Raw genomic sequence first — 17,215 nt, forward strand, 5'->3', positions numbered from 1 at the left:
ATTAATTTTTCCACCGTTCCACCAGCGGCAGGATTGAGGGGAAGGATAAAGTTTAGCTGCACTTGAAACATAAAATCGATTTGATGCACCCGTGGTGCCCGTTTGGGGGTACGCGTTTGGGGAAGAGAAACTTTTACACGCGAAGAGATTGGCGCTCATTTCGATCAGTATCAGTGGGACGGATGGAGTGGGTTCAATGGTTGCGTTACATTTGATTGCAGTGCAAGATTGAATGGAAAATATTTTAAACCTATTTTAAAAACTGAATCGCAATGCAAACATTTCGTGGTAGCCAACTTGAAGTTGAAAAATAAATTGCAATTGGATTTGCAATTGTTGATGATACTTGGGACATTGGTTGTATGGATTGTAGTGGGTTGAGCGTAATAAAGGCGTTGTAAAATAACAAGCGCAATTTATAGATTGTAACAACTATTCGCTGAAACAGTGCAACAAGCATAATCCAATGTTTGCATTTCATTTGTAAACATAACAATCACGACACTCTGCAATACATTTGAACCATGAGTCACAGAGTGGAAATTGATAGAATTTATTTGTTTATTTTTTTCATTTCTTTTTACATTTATGTGTTAGCTTGTTGTTAAATGTTAGCTTGTTGCAGTATCTCGATACAATGGGACGCTATTTTTTACTTGGTATTTTTTTACTTCTTTCCTTTGATTCGTTAGTTTTTGGAAAAAAAGGTACAAGGGTGCACCAAGTAAAGTAAACTTGTTAAAACAAACTGTTACGTTGGAAGAATCGCAGTCAGAAATGTATTTGATTTATTTAAATTTATAATCCCGGCCAAACTGATAAGGCTAGTTAGAATGACTATGACCAACGTCACATGCCAGATAAGGGTGGATGAAAAACTCTCAGGACCCTTTGCTACCACCACGGGTCTGCGCCAGGGAGACGGGCTTGCCTGTCTCCTATTCAACCTGGCGCTAAGAGGGCCATCCGTGACTCGAGGGTGGAGACTACGGGAACCATCTTCTATAAGTCAACCCAGATCCTGGCATACGCTGATGATATAGACATCATTGGTTTGCGGCTCTCCTATGTAGCAGAAGCCTACCAAGGGATCAAGCAGGCGGCAGAGAACCTCGGATTGCAGATAAACGAGGCAAAGACCAAACTGATGGTGGCAACATCAGCGGGCCTACCAATAAATGATCAGAATCTTCGTAGGCGTGATGTACAGATAGGTGAACGCACGTTTGAAGTCGTCCCAGAATTCACCTATCTTGGGTCAAAGGTCAGCAACGATAATAGCATGGAAGCTGAGTTGCGCGCTGCTGTCATATCGAGCTGCTGGAGCTGTAACTATAGTCCAGCATAAACTAGCTTTGCTAGACCAGGCAATGGTATAGGCACGACAACGAAGTTTAAAGTCATATCATGACTCCCACGATGACATAGTGGCCAGATTAAGGTTTAAAAAGCCCTTCATTGGGACAGGCTTAATGGATTGGTAGACGACGGTTCAATACTATAAACAGTTTCGGATAGTCCTGATGATATAGAAAGATGTGTAGGAATGTTATTATCATATAAGTCTCCAATCACTTACTCGTACGTCCTAAATTCTGTACAAGTCAATCGTGTTTGTGTCGTAAAAGACCTCGGTGTCTTGCTTGACAGAGGCCTCACCTTCAGCCACCACATTGACTCAGTTGTCAATCAGGCGCGGAAAACATTGGGTCTCCTAAAGAAAATTGCGTGCGATTTCTCGGACCCAATGTGCCTGAAGACTCTGTTCTGCTCTCTGGTCAGATCGATTTTGGAGTACTGCTCAGTAGTCTGGTCCCCTACAGCTCGAACCCACGTGGAACGTATCGAGCGGGTGCAGCGATCGTTCACCAGGTTTGCTATATGTAAAATCCTGGGTAGATTGTCCTCCCCCATACCTCCTTACGAGGACAGGTGTCGTCAGCTTGGCCTGGAACTATTGGAAAACCGCCGTTCCCATGCCCAATCCTCCTTTATTGCCGCATTACTATTGGTAATATTGATTCTCCTTCCCTTCTTTCTTCTATCCCTTTCTACGCCCCTAACCGTGTTCTTCGAAACCGCCCTCCCCTAGTGATCCCTTCCCGCCGAACTGCAGTGGGCCGTAATGACCCCCTTTTTCGTGCAATTCGTCGATTTAACTGTGTATATTCTATGTTTGATTTCAACCTTCCCTTATCCTCTTTCCGATCCCGCATCAGAACCCTCCATAATCCCGTGCTGCCTTAATTTTTAATTTTTATTTTTAATTTTTAAATTTTAGATTCTAATTTTCTAAAAAAAAAATTTTTCTCAAATTTTTGATAATTCGTGTTAATTTTTGTTAGGTTAGGAACATAGGTAATAAGTATTATTTAAGCATTTGTGTAACCAAAAGGTAGACAAATAAATATGAATATGAATATGAATATGAATCATATTACTTTTTTCGTGTGTGTGTGTGTGTGTGTGTGTGTGTGTGTGTGTGTGTGTGAGTGTGTGTGTGTGTGTGTGTGTTTTTCAATTGATCTAGGATCTAATAAACAAACAAACGAAATTAAAAGTAAACGTAGAATACAAATTAACAATAAAAAGTTCTTCTCATCGATGAGTATTACGTAGTTTACGGTCTGTTCATAACGTTGCTGAAGTTGTTGAAGTTATTCAGATTTTTTTTATGTCGTTTGTTTAGAGCTCAGGAGAGGTACTACTCTGATAAATCAGTCAGTAATTCACTCGAAGCTTTATCATCTATCAGCTTCTAAGCATAAAAAGAAACAAATAAATACATGAAAGCTGCATATAGTCCAATCCTGATTATGTGATCATAATAACACGAAGCAAACCAATTCGTGAAATGTATGACAAGTTGATAAGTGCCCGAATTCGTTGAATTTGATTTGGATTGAATGAACAATTATATTGATATTGAATGTAAAATTTAATATAATTCTCATGAGCTTATTTGAAAATTTAAATGGCAATAAACGATTCAAACTGTTAAGTTTCAAGGATTCATTAGCAAAAACAGCAAAGAAAACACACGCAACAGCCACATTTCACTGGGAAATACCATCACGCACTGGCACACAATATGTACGCCAAAGTTTTATTATAAACCTTACTTCCTAAAAACGTACATTCGAACCTCTGTTGACCGGACAGCCAACTGCCTGCTTCATCCCAATCACCACCTAAATCTGTGGATCGTCGGCCGTCAGCTTCACCAGCTTCTTGGACGCTTCCCACAGATCGTGCTGCCGGGCGACGTGCTGCACACGCCGGTTCAGCTGATGCACCCTGCAGCCCCGGAAGTACTGGCCGCTGATCTGCTCCACGTCCGGCGACACCGACAGATAGATGCTCGTTCGCGCCCCTTCCTCCGGCGTGCGGAAGCACATCTGGATCGGCTTGAACAGTATGCTGATCGGGAACGGCACGTTGCGCCAGATGCCGGTATCGATTACGCCCGGATGTAGGCAGTTGGCCGTCACCTTCGTACCGCGCAGCCGGCGGGCCAGCTCCTGCGTGAACATAATCTCCGCAAACTTGGACAGATTGTACAGGTGGATGGGGAAGAGCGAGAAGTAGTTGATCGGGTTGATGCTGTTGATGTTGGCCGGATTGAGCGAAGCGAACTGGTACAGCTTGGACGACACGATCACGATGCGGCCCTGGTCGGACCGCTTGAGCAAATCTATCAGCAGATGGGTCAGCAAGAACGGTCCGTAGTAGTTGGTCGCCATCGTAAACTCCAGCCCGTCCGACGTGACCTTGTTGTTGAAGCCCTGCGCCACACCGGCATTGTGTATCAGCACATCGATCACGGGCTCGGTCGCGACGATCTCCTTCGCGAACGCGCGGACGGAGGCGAGCGAGCTGATGTCGACGTGCTTGATGAGCAGCTTCGTGTTGCCCGTTTCGGCCATTATTTCCTCTGTAAAGTAGTTGCAGCATCAAGTGAGAACCAGAGCAAAGTGATGGGAAAAGAGTTAGCATGAGTTAGCATGAACGTAGTTACGCAGCATACTCGTTCGAAGAGAGCGCATTGCATCGTTAACTGAAATGTTTATGTACTCTTTATGCGAACTAAAGCCAAAATTGTTAATAAGCAGCCAAAACAAGCATTGTTTTATAATTTTGTAGGTAAGCAGTACATTTTTGGGCTATCTTTCTTGTACTAAACTGTCCAGAATGAGGTTTTGAGAAACATTTGCTAAAAATAATACGAAAAGAACAATAGAAAAATGATTTCGCTCCGTGTAAACGTTCATTCATTCGTCTGAAAGCTTTTTGGGAAAGCTTTCACAATTGAAATATTTCATCTAACGCCGTTAACTAAAGTCTGCCTAATAAACGATCCTGTTTTAGGTTAAATAGAGGTAAATATTATGACTTTTATTGCTCTTTTATCGTAGAAAGATCTTTTAATTTAAAATAGTCCATTTAGTAACATGTTTATCGGAAACAAATATTAAAATATACAATTGAAAGTTTAATGAAATGTTTCATCGAAAGCGCATTTTGCACCATACAGTGTGTGTCAAAAATGTTGGAACAGGAACAAATGGAGTAGATGATTCGTAAAAATTATTGTAATTAAAATTAAGACAATGTATGAGCAATGAGAATATTATGAGAAAAATAAGACTCTGAAAAATGAGTTGAATTAAAATGTCACATGAAAAGTTATGGAACCTTTATGAAAAAATATAAATTATGACTTTTAGAGATTTTATCCCCCTATTGGTCCCTTTCGTCTGATTAAAAGTTATTAAAAAAAAATCTCCTACGTTCAAGAAGTTTCTTATTTTCACCTACTGACCTAGCTCACAGTTCTGCTGACGCATCGAGTCTATTTGCTCGATGAATAATGAGATTTGTCAGCAATGACAAAAAACGAGACATTTTTTAATGAAGCTTAGCAATATTAACCACCGAGCGGAGGTGGTCTTCTAAGGCGCTGTTATTATTATGTATATGTAGGTTAGCGAAAACGCGGATGAAATGAAAAACAAAACAAACTCTATAAAAGTAAGAAAAAAGCGTCAACGAAGCGTAAACGAAGCAAACGCGCCCTCAGTACCATACGAACAAATGAAGCGAAGTAATGCAAAAATTGACAATTGAGGTAAGAGCAAACACAAACACAGCACAGCAAAAAAACGCACACATTATCTCAGGGGAATCGTTCCGCTCTGCAAAAAAAAAAATACGGATGGAACGCCTATCTCAGGTTCATTGACTTGTGGAGGATGGAACCGCTAAACGGACGGATCAACAGATTTTATTTACCCAATACTTCTTGGACCATCTTGAACGTTAAATGCTAAATTATAAAAAAGAAAATGGATGGAAAACAACAATACTATCTCTGTCTCTCTCTCCCTGTCTAGAGATATCTGGAACACAAATCAGGCAGGTCGCCCTGGATCTACTAGAGGAGTTAGATTTTAGGATCGCTCTCCGTCAGCTTGACAATTTTCGCCGACTCGTCCCACAGCTTGCGCGCCTTCTCCATGTCGCTGATGCCCGCGCTCAGGCTCGCCTCCTTGCAGTCCATGAAGTACTTGCCGCTGACGCCCTGCACCTCCTCCGAGCAGGCCAGATACAGTGACGTTTGCGCGCCCTCCACGTTCGTCTTGAAGAAGCTCTTGATGACGCGCATCGGCAGCGTCAGCGGGAACGGTACGTTGCGCCAGATGCCGGAATCGATCATCCCCGGATGCAGACAGTTGGCCGTCACGGACGTGCCCTCGAGCCGGCGGGCCAGCTCCCGGGTGAACATAATGTTCGCACACTTGGACACGTAGTACAGGTAGGCGGGCAGGCTGCCGACCGGGTTCAGGTTGTTCAGATTGACCGAGGCGAAGCGGTACAGCTCGGACGCCACCACGACGATGCGGCTCGGTGCGGAGCGCTTGAGCAGATCGATCAGCAGATGGGTCAGCAGAAACGGGCCGTAGTGGTTGGTGGCCATCGTGAACTCGATACCGTCCACCGATTGCGTCTTGCGGAACGTTTCCGCAAACCCGGCATTGTGGACCAGCACGTCCAGCTTGCGCTCCGTGCGCAGCACCTCCGCGGCAAACTCGCGCACGGAGGCCTGGGAGCTGAGGTCAAGCTTCAGCACGGTTACGTTCTGGTTGCCCGTTTCCTTCACTATCTCATCTGCGGAGGAAAAAATCGTTCGTACGTGTCATCCGGTGCGGGTCTCATCCATGTATTGGCTTGATCCTTGATGTTTACTTAAGGGTGCCCTTGTTTTGTACAGCGGGTCATATGGACATGCATCGTGCAGTAGAGAGATTGGAGAGAGGAAGTTGCTATGTACAACAGCTTAAAGAGTAATCCCAATGGTAAGAACCGTCGTCTGCGATCCGTTGGCGATATATACACAGGTAGATCTCCAGGTGATCGATACGATCGAGGATGAACATGCAAGACTTAAACAGTCTTTTATCAATCCTACATCATTAATAACTAGTTTTACGACTCACAGGTTAAATCAAAGACCTTGATGTATTTCCCAAATTTTGAGGAGGACTTACGGCGTCTTTAACAACATAAAGGAAAGACTAAATAAACGATACTATTCTAGGTAGAAGATGATCTCCAGCACCAATATATTTACTCCCCCAAGATACCCCAACGACCTACTTTACTACACCCACTTCATATTCTACTCTGAAGACACCAACACCATTAGGAAAGTAATATCCTTACAACTATGTTAGCCCATTACAACACTGAAATCGTCCATACCTTGCGCCTGCTTGGCCGTCTCCATGTTCCGGCACGCCATAATGACGCGGGCGCCTCGTTTAGCCAAATCGCGGGCAGTTTCCTTGCCAATGCCCGAGTTTGCGCCGGTAATGATGACCGTCTTACCCTCCATCTTTCGCTGCAGCCATTGAACGGGGGAAAAGGTTTGCAAGAACAATTAAGACGAAAGAGAAAGAGATTAATAAAAAAAAACAGATAGTTAATCTAGCTGGCTAGCGGCATCACACTTCATGATGCCCAGCCGTGCATTACGGGGATATTGGGACCGATGGCATCTTTGGCGTGGTTTACACCCCATCGTCCACCATCACTTTCACCGCCCTGCCCAGCCCACTGTCATGCATCAACTTTTGCTATCATATAGTATGCTTACAGATGAGGTAAAGTGCCCGCAGGTGAGGTAGAGGTAGTATTTGATTAGTGACAGTACGATCGCAACTCCCGTGACTACGGATGCCACCGCCGACAGCGGATCGTTGAACCCGAGTGGCGACATGGTCGGTATTTTTGTGTGTTGTTTTTGGGTTTTCTACTGTACAGTGGAAAAGTGTAGCGAGCTAAAATAAATGAGACAAACACCAGAGAAAAAGAAATAAAAAGAAATGTATTAGTATTAGTTGTACGTGTTCATGCAACTTAGCATTTAGAGCCCAAATTTCCCATTGGGTATAAACAGTTTTGATACAATTGATTGCGTATTTTTTAGGATAGGAAATTAGGTCTTAATTAATTTCACGTCTAATAGATCTGTGCGCTGTGAGGAAAAGAGTTACGTTTCTCTTTCTTTAATTAAGTTTCCGTCTGCCATGCATTGATATTAATAAAATTTGGTTATTTTGTTCATTTTGATCATAAATTTACGATTTTTTTTTAAATAAATCTAAATATATCAGATTAACAGAACAATTCGATACTAACCGAAAGCTACTTTTAACAAAAAAAGTAACGTTTAAAACTAAATAATTCACAAAATAATTCACAAAAAAACGATGTCAGCACAAAAAAGTAATAATTGATTGCATTGCTCTGGGCTTTAATGTGTTAAAGTTATGTCCGTTTTAGATGTGAAATTTGATTTTTTTTATGTAGACATTAATTTGACAGATAAAGTAAACCTTAAATAAATAATTAAAAACCCATTGAAATATGTAAATAAATAAGTTGTTTATTACAGTTTTAATCAATCATCGAAAAAAAAACAAAATTTAAGCATTTTACAGCGAACATAACGAACAAACGCAATCCATTCAACAGTCATTGGAAGAACTGCAATAACACTCTTAGTAGTTAATATAACGAGATTAGTTTGTATAAAAAATATATCTATGAATAAGGATTACTTCCAAAAACATTTAAATTGATTATTTGAAAAATACTGAGCAGGAATTCATATAAAAACTCAAATTTTCAAGTGTAAACATACATTAATGGCATATGAAATGAATAAATATGAATATGCATATATCGCTAGGCAATATAGGAGTTGCTAAAAATTGCTTAAGAAATCCCAAGAAATTCAATATAAAATATGCATACTGTAATTGTTTTTCAGTGCGTATATTCATTTTACTGAGATTTTCATCTTTTTGACATTTTATAAAAAAAATCAGGCAATAATAGAACCACTGCCGACATTATTAACAAATTTAGTACATTAACCCAAACGAAGCAAAGTTATCCTATAATAGCAATATTAAGATCAATCATCTAGCATTGACAATATAACGCACACGATACAAGCACTATAACTTAAAAGGAAACTAAAAGTTTCAGTAGTACTTCTGCCATGCCAGTAGCTTATACATACAGCAAGTAATGAGACAAGACGCTTTGTTCCCCCTTTTTTTACGTATGCCAAGCATTGTAAAATATTTATATTAATTAATAGGCAAAGTTGAACCGTAAATTCGTAATTCATTCATTCGCTTAACGCCACCGAACCGCTTCCCTTCCACGATTATTACCACGCATTTGTGTGTTTTACTTCAAAAACGTAAGAGTGATGACACAGCAACAAGCCATTGCCAAAAGGTCCACTTTACTTCAAATTACCTTGCCCGAGGCCATCCACGGAAGTAGCGACCGTTGGCAAGATATTTCATGCGTTTCACTGTGTGTGTTTTTTACGCGCCTCTTCCTATGTTATCCAGACAAACAAAAAGCGATCGATCGCGTTTTACGTCGATCATGCACGTTAAGCAGGGAGGAGAACATTCTTGAACATTCATTGGCACGTATGAAAGAGGACCTCCCCAAACATAAAGCATTCCTTCGTTCTTTCGCCCATTTTTTGTTCTATTTTGTTTCTCTATGTGCAGCATAACTCCAAGTACTGTCGATGACCAGTATCGATTACGGAATCGCTACAAAAAAAAAAAACGGGGAAACGTCACTCCACCATAATTTCAATTTGCATCTTTCGCTTGATTTTTTTGCGGAAGAGGATCGCAATGAGGTAGCACAACGTGTGCGCAATAAGATATTCCACTTCGCAATCGTATTTGAGTCAATATTTACACATCGTGGTGATGTGTTTCTGGGAGGCGCGAGTTTTTTTTTCTTCCTTCTCGCATACTCATGAGACACTCCTCGAGCGTCTGCTCGAAGTACTTAGCACTCCTGCCACTTGTAGCTACAAAGACACGGCCTGTGATCACAATGCTTTGTCTTTCTTGCTGGGCAGCGTCGCGCAGGGCTGCGATCGTCTGGACATTGGACATGATTTGGAGTTTGCTGGTGGTGCCCCACCAATCCCCATAAGACAGGTTGCGTCCCCGTTCCACATACAAAAAAAGACAGAACAGAACGCGAATGGTTTTGAAATCAAACAAACGCAAATTTTTCTGACCAATTGAACCACACTTAACCGCGACGATACGAGAACGGCGCGTAGTTGCCATGCTAATTGCTTCAATACCAAACGGGGACGCTATGAGCATGTGGCCCGGTGCCCGGTTGGAGCAAACACAACTTGAGAAACTTACTTGCGCTTACGAAAAAGGAAGCGAGCCATACAATCATTTCATTGGTTGGAATATGTTTTTTTTTGCGATTTGTGTTGTTTTCTTTACCGCAGTCAACAGGCAAGACAGTCTGTGTAGGACTGTCTTGTCTGCCGATCCCGGATATGCTGTGAAGATAAGTAGTACAATAAAAAATACCCATTTTTTCCTCCCTACCTCGCTATGTTACAGCAAAATCATAAATAAGTCCTGCCTTCGGTGTTAATCGCCTGGCAACATTGAATTGTACAGAAACATTGAAGACTTTTACACGGTTTTGCATATCATTGAAGCTGATTTGGAACGTTCTTAGGGACGTTACTTTGCTATTAAAATGATTAGTAACTAATGTTTCACGACTCCAATTGCTATGCTGTAGATGTTAAGATTTTTTTTCGATTTCCCTTCTCGTTGGTGAACCATTACCAATTTTGTTTAACAAAAAACACAATGAAAAATAAAACAAAACTGGGAATAGTATTTTTGTTTCGTTTGTTTTTGTTGCGTTCTTTTCTTCTGCTTTATGTTTTCTTTTTCTATTTTATTGTTTTCTCACCTATGGAACTCAATTGAAATTCAATTTTTATTAAATTTGACTCATACTTTATTCTTATCTTCAAATCTATTTATACTTTCGTGGCTGACTACAACATAACAGTTTGTAGGATCAATTAAACTTGTTTTGTTTATATCACAAAATACAAATTATTCTTCTTTGGCTCAACCAACCGTTGTCGGTCAAGGCCTGCCTGTACCACTTGTGGGCTTGGCTTTCAGTGACTAATTGATTTCCCCCCATAGCAGGATAGTCAGTCCTACGTATGGCGGCACGGTCTATTTGGGGATTGAACCCATGACGGGCATGTTGTTAAGTCGTACGAGACTGTACTACGAGACCGTGTTCACAAATTATTACTCCTTTCTAAAAATTATGCATCAACTATCGAAGTGATTCAAATTGAGGTCAGTAAATAACATTTATTCTAATTTCCTACGAGGGCGGCGAGGGCGGTACAGTCGTCGACTCGAACGACTCAATAACATGCCCGTCAAGGGTTCAAGCCTAGAATGAACCGTGCACGCCGTAGCAAGGATTGTTTATTCGGCTGCGTGGTAATGTATTAAGTCTCGAAAGCCAGTTTAGGCCGGCATGTCAAATAGAATAGTCAAATAGTCAAATAGAAGAAGAAGAAGAAGAAGTCTAATTTCAAACCCCATAATAATAGAACCTATTCATTAGTTAATAGTAGTAAATACGACATGTGAGCGGTATCACATTTATATTGTTTTCATTCAGATTGATTACTGAAAGCTGAATTGTTTTGTTCTTTTCTTTGATACTGTTGCATTGTTCCCTGAACATTACTTCTCTTGTCCTCAGTAATGGAACTAATAAAAAAAATTAAAAGGCTATTGTTACACTTTTTTTGGAATAAAAAGCTGATCATGGTTATCATCTTTTTACTAGGGGAAGGTAGGTAAAGACGGACCTTGCGGGTAAGATGGAAACTTCTCATAAATTCTCATTTGACTACTGCCGATCTTAAGCTCTACAACTTATATTGTTTATATTTCCGGATGTTTAATTTCATGAATGGGTTGTCGTGATCATTAATGAAAAAACAGGCGAAAGAACGAGAATGAAAGTAACACAAAATATTGTTTTCTGGTGGTTTAAACATTCTGCCACCAAAGCGGGAAAGACGGACACTTTGTTGTAGGGAAAGATGGACACCGAATTTATTGATTTATTTTACTTCTTATATCAATTGGCGATGAATAGTTTTCTTCAAATACCTTATACAAGGGTATGCCGAAGCTATAAACTAATCAGCAACTAAATAATGTATTGAAATAAGCGAGAAATGAAACACCGGTCAAAATAGTAGCCATGCGTTATGCTATTATTCGGTCGACGCTGATGAGGCGCTTCACGAAATCCAATATCATGTCACGACTTGGACAACTTTAAGCCATAAAAAGATGAGGCATTGATACAACATTGTTCAGGAATAGATGAGAAATTCTTTGGGATTACAAAAATCAAATTTTGAATTTTGTCATGGTGGAAAACGGATTAAACTATTAACAAGTCCCTCAAAAAATACTGGGGTCGTGGTCTTTTCGCGGAGTAATTTCTTTAAAGGAAGTTCTAGACTGTTGTTCTGTAAGCCGGAGCAACGTCAGCTGTAAGTGCGCGATATTTCAATAATGCTCTAGATGCTGCATTCTACGATATATTAGAAGCGGTGCTTACAATTTCTAAAACCACGGCTGAATGAATCATCGTTGCAATAGGCCAAGAATTGGTTTATAAACGTACCAGGACGGAGAAAACGATAGAATTTGTTAAAATACTGTAAAACTCTTCACTTTCCATCAAGTTTTCCAAGTTTTTCACAAGTGTCCATCTTACCCTTCATGGTGTCCATCTTTCTCATATCAGGTGTCCGTCTTACCCGAACATTTCAAAACCGCACGAAAAAAATCATGTTTTTTATTCATGAAAAAAACGCAAAAATCGATAGAAACTTAAAAGTTTCAACACATTTCTTGATAAAACATGAGTGTAAGATAATATATGCACATTTTCATGGTCGTTGCACTTATATATCCCTAGATTTTTACCATTTCCATTAACGTGTCCATCTTTACCTACCTTCCCCTACACGTAAGGTTACAATCTAAACCAAATTTATCTTTGTTGTATTTGTTTAAAATTTGTCAGAACTATTACCTATAACTTTGACGCGTAAAATGAGCCTAGAATGCAAAATTCCTCGAGTAGAACTGTTGATAAGAATCAAACGGTCCATTTGATCGATCATTAGAATTCGACCGATAGAGGGCGCTAATAGCATTTAATTAGGTAACAGGCAAAATCGATCGGGACAAGGATCGGTCATCATAAAAAAAAGTTTTTCGTACGATCAACCGAAGAAGCACCGAGGGGAAAGGGCATCGACCGTCGGGTCGAACGGGAACGAGAGAAAGGGTACTCAGCAGAAGTAGCGACCTTTTTCTCGCGCATTAAAGTTTCCGGAGATATGAGTAATTTTTGAACCCCTTTCGCTAAAATAAAGTGTTAACATAACTTTCGTTGTTATAAATTCGCGGATCTGTGAGATGAGAAAAGACCCTGTGACAGCGGTGCAGCAAGAATCAAAATAGAATAAAATAGAATTGAAAAGACAAAAAGCCAACATGGATTGTCGAGAAGTTATCGAACAAAAACCGGTATCGAGCTGCATAAATATTCTGGCAGATTCCATAAAAGCAACATCAGCATATGAATAAATAAATTGGGAACCGTTTTTTTATGTATTTAAGCCCAGACAGATAAATGCTTGAAACTGATCCCATGTATAGTCCGGGATTCACAAACAAAAGCAAAAACCATACGATAGAGTGAAACAACCATTTCTCCACAGTTAAAATGTTTATCACATTCGCGTCGTTTTTGTTTGTAGGGCCTTCATTTCAACAACGTTAAGCTACATCCTAATCTACTTCAGCGTTTTATTGAAATTTGTTTTACCTAAATCACACTTAGGCGATTGCACAGTCGATGCCTTGATTGAGATAGAAAACACGTAAAATCGGATAAGAAAATCATCAAACCAAAACAAACCCTTACGTAAGGTGTTTCTGCAGTTTGACCGTTTCGGCCAGTTTCGTGGTAAAAATGTGACCTCGCTCGCTCGCTCACTGACCAACAGCTCACACGGTGACGAAAACTGTGTTGCCGAACCAAAGGGGAGCGCTTGTTAATCGAAAGCGAAACCCAAATCGGTGTATCGTTTTTCCCACTTGAAGGCTGCCCAAATCCGAACGGCTAAAAGATAACCTTAGTTAACCCAACATCTCGGTGTATCTTAAGCTCGGTTGAGTGTTGCAAGTGCTTGAGAGGCGAACATCGCAAAACAGAGCCCGTTCAGTTCGCCTACATAATCACAAGGTGAGCTAGCCCTTCGCCAAAAGACAGCTTTTACAAATGGTGAAGTGTTAAATGTGAATAAAAACGAAAAACTTGAATGCTGAGTAAGCGACGAAACGGGAACACGGAGCGAAGTATCCAAAAATAAAATAAAATATCATTGTTTTTTATTGTTTACCTGCGACAACTTTTACCAGGAGTCGGCCTTGACCCGAATACTAGCTTTCAACTTGTTCAGACTCTTGTTCAATGCTTGGATCTGACTGGTACGCGATCAACCAAAGATCAGCCTTAATAAAGCTTAAATTATAGTTAATTCCATTTGTTTTTGCTAACACACCTCTTAACCTTCGCCAGCATCGCAAAACTACCTATTTCCCAAACATGCAACAGAACTGTCCAAAAATGACCCTCAAAACTGCTGTTTACAACTGACACAGGAAGTGGTCTCACTCCACCTTACAAAAAAACAACAGAAACCCTCAAATTCCAGTCGAACTAATGATTATTTAAAAGATACTATTAAATGCGTGATTTTTTTTGCTATTCCAAGCAACGTCAAACCATCGATCGAAGATGGATTTATAAGTAGTGTGATTCGACCGAGCAATCGCAGCTCACGAATTCTACCGTTCTTCGGTAAACACACGCGCTTGGTAGTTTAATTGTTCAAACGGTATTATAGGAACACATTTGCTTTGAGAATATCATCAATCAATAAAAGCCCGGTGTGAACTTGAGCACACAATAGCTAACAAACGGAATGAGTGACGTGTTTGAATTTACACCGCTAGCAGTACGGCCATAATTAAATCACAGCACTCGATCATGCCTCTAGAGATGTAAAACCGGTCAATTATATGGACAGCTGTGCACATCAACATGCTGCCGCTCCTCAGCGCCAGACCAGTGGAATATTTGAAATGTTTTATTTATACAGGAAACTTTACAGAATACATCAATTGTACTTTATGTACAGTTTTAAATGGTTCTAATGCAGAATTAGATTGATCAGCTCAACAAAATAAGGTGCTGTGGAAAATGTCGAACACTTTCGTTACTCTTTCTTATTGGAAGTGAACTTGATATGTTGGAATTTGGAGTATATGGAGGGCACGCTTTTTAGATAGGATTCTTGGAAATTCCAAGTAGATTTGTCCAACTAGCGTGCTATAGAATCCAATTCCCATTACAATAACTCCATTTCACGTATGAAAGAGACAAGTGTCTCACAGCTATAAAAACTTCTAGAAAGCCCTGTAAAAAGTGTTATTTAGTTTTGTAGAAAGAAAATGTAATAAAATCATTATAATACTTGAAACAACACTTCACATAAATCTTGTTTTTAATTTGAAACAAAACTATTTTTTCCACGTGTTTGTATCACACGATCCTATGGCACAATCGCAAAGACAATCTAACCACATGCGATAGCTTCAAATCGCATGTGAATCCCCTTATTAGCAGCACTTATTATTCTTATTAGTCGTTCTATGTGCGGGTTACTTGGGTAAACATAGCCAAGCCCCTGCCCTGAGTGGCTTAGGTAAATCCAATCGAGAATAATGGTTGCATCCAATAAGAAGAAGACAAAAAAAAAAATAAGTATTGAAATCAAAATGTAAAATTGCTTTCTCTAGACACATTTAACTATCATTAGCCTCTCCATTAAAATCAATTTTATGCAATCATTTGGGACATTTGCATGTATTAAAGAAAAATTGCTTTAATTGTATACGATTAAAGTTTGATACGCTGAGATTACACAACACGTGTTACGAGGCTTTATATAAAATAAAATATTCCCATCTTTTATAATACTATTCCGTAGCATCTTTACCAAATGTAACGGCTAAGTCGAAAAATAAAAAAAGCTCATCCATCATCAGCCCCTTATTTTGGAGGGGTGGGTGGTGGTGTTTTGTGTCATAGCGTGCTAAAAATGCCGAAAATGCGAAAAACGTAATCACCAAAACCAAAAGACGCAGCAAGCACCGGCGGACCGTTGGACCGTTGGACACCTTGAATGGAAATATATTTAAAAAGCGATTGCTTGGATTAGGCGCAGGAATGTTTTCGACAAGGTGTCTCAAATTTGGCGGTCTCAGCTTTTGGTGTCGTAATCGGTGGTGCCTGCTGTAGGGCGCCTGTAGTCTGTATCGCGCAAATATCAAATCTTTCATAACACACACTCACGCGCCCACAAATGCACACAAAGTCATTGATTTTGTAATAATCTTCCCGTTGCGCAGGGCGACCCTTCGCGCTCTAAAGCGAAAGCTTTCCCGCAAAACGCCCGCAAGAGGCCTCGGTTTGGGCTGTCTCACTGCCCGGGGCACAACGGTATTCTGCACCCAAAAATAAAAACCCGCTTTGACCTAATTTTGAGCGAGCGCGTTCCTACATTCCACGAAGCGAATAGTAACCTCCAGCCGGGCCAGGCGCTTTCTCCTTTACCTGTTTGTACATATCTTTTTTAGCTTCTCATCTTTGTGCATATAGAGTTTCTGGCTTTCTTTTTGGTTAGTTTTTCGTGCACTGTAACGTAGAAGTTGTACTTTTTTTTTCTGTTTTGGCTACGATCTGCCCTTGTCCATCAAAACCACATACACACACACACACACACCCTACACAAATCACCAATTAAAAACGCAATTATATACAATAAAAAACTCACGCAAACAATACTTTCACGACATGCAAAAGCCCGCACCTAAATACTACCACACTAACCTTTGACCTGTGAAGTTACACGATCTGGGTGTGCGCGCCCTATCTGCACCACCGGCACTGATTACACACTCGGGTTTTTTTTCTCCCGTTTGCGCTTTCTCAACGTCACAATGGATGCACCACAGCACACCCACGAGCTTGCACGCTTTCGAGTTCGAGGCAACTTTCAACCTGTCGTGAACGACCAACGCCAACGGACACCAAAGGTTCGCGGTGGGACAGAATAACAGTATTGTCTATTGGATGACTCAAAAACAAAAACAAAAGGGGCAAGAAGACACTTGTCTTGTTCGGAGCGGTCCGTCTTCCGGCACACTCGACGGTCACGATCGTATTGAGCTGGCGTGTGGTGCGCACCCGGCTCGGAAGTTTTTCGATGCTCTGCTCCCTGGCGCCGATCGCCGTGATCGAGACGAGTTCGTGGCGCCCGATGACGCTGCGTACAGATATTGGCCGGCGATACACTTGGAGTAGGGGTAACAGGAGCGATTTGCCCGCTTGGTTCGTTTACGTTTCTATGGTTGATCAAGTTTTGTGTGATGGCTTTACAATGTTACGAAAGGTACTGGTTTACTCATAGTTATTTACTCACTTATCTTATACAGTTTGTCTTTTGTACAAAAAATATATCACAGAGTGATTTGCATTTTCAATATTACACATTTCGATATTGTTTTGCACATAAAATGGGTTTGTATTGCAATTTTACTGATTACCGTTGCTGATTTGTTCTCTTATTACAGTGGAGCGCCGTTTATCC

The 17,215-nt window shown here is 40.6% G+C and overlaps 1 protein-coding gene across 3 annotated transcripts; it reads right to left on the reverse strand.

Moving 5' to 3' along the window:
• Positions 1-3,054: 3,054 nt before the first annotated feature.
• LOC120957879 (retinol dehydrogenase 14) lies at positions 3,055-16,859 on the reverse strand. 3 transcript variants are annotated; one of them, XM_040380300.2, is made up of 4 exons: positions 16,456-16,849; positions 7,157-7,340; positions 6,763-6,901; positions 3,055-3,934 (listed from the first exon to the last, which is right to left on the reverse strand). In XM_040380300.2, the coding sequence occupies exons 2-4, from the start codon at positions 7,277-7,279 to the stop codon at positions 3,192-3,194; spliced, it is 1,005 nt and encodes a 334-aa protein (XP_040236234.1). In that variant the 5' UTR covers positions 7,280-7,340; positions 16,456-16,849; the 3' UTR covers positions 3,055-3,191. The 3 variants fall into 3 exon arrangements, with proteins under 3 accessions (XP_040236234.1, XP_040236236.1, XP_040236235.2); XM_040380301.2 differs by lacking the exon at positions 3,055-3,934 and adding an exon at positions 4,233-6,168 and having other exon boundaries at positions 16,456-16,859; XM_040380302.2 differs by lacking the exon at positions 7,157-7,340 and having other exon boundaries at positions 16,456-16,852.
• Positions 16,860-17,215: the final 356 nt, after the last annotated feature.

Source organism: Anopheles coluzzii, chromosome 3, assembly GCF_943734685.1.
Source record: "Anopheles coluzzii chromosome 3, AcolN3, whole genome shotgun sequence".
In the NCBI taxonomy this organism is placed as follows: Eukaryota; Metazoa; Arthropoda; class Insecta; order Diptera; family Culicidae; genus Anopheles; species Anopheles coluzzii.

What these genes read in the sequence shown, in the direction of transcription:
- LOC120957879 (XM_040380300.2), bottom strand. Translation starts at nt 7,279, where the DNA reads ATGTCGCCACTCGGGTTCAACGATCCGCTGTCGGCGGTGGCATCCGTA. An exon ending in GCGGGCACTTTACCTCATCT is followed by an intron (nt 6,902 to 7,156) that starts GTAAGCATACTA and finishes CAATGGCTGCAG; the next exon opens with CGAAAGATGGAGGGTAAGAC. An exon ending in GACGGCCAAGCAGGCGCAAG is followed by an intron (nt 3,935 to 6,762) that starts GTATGGACGATT and finishes ACTACTTTACAG; the next exon opens with AGGAAATAATGGCCGAAACG.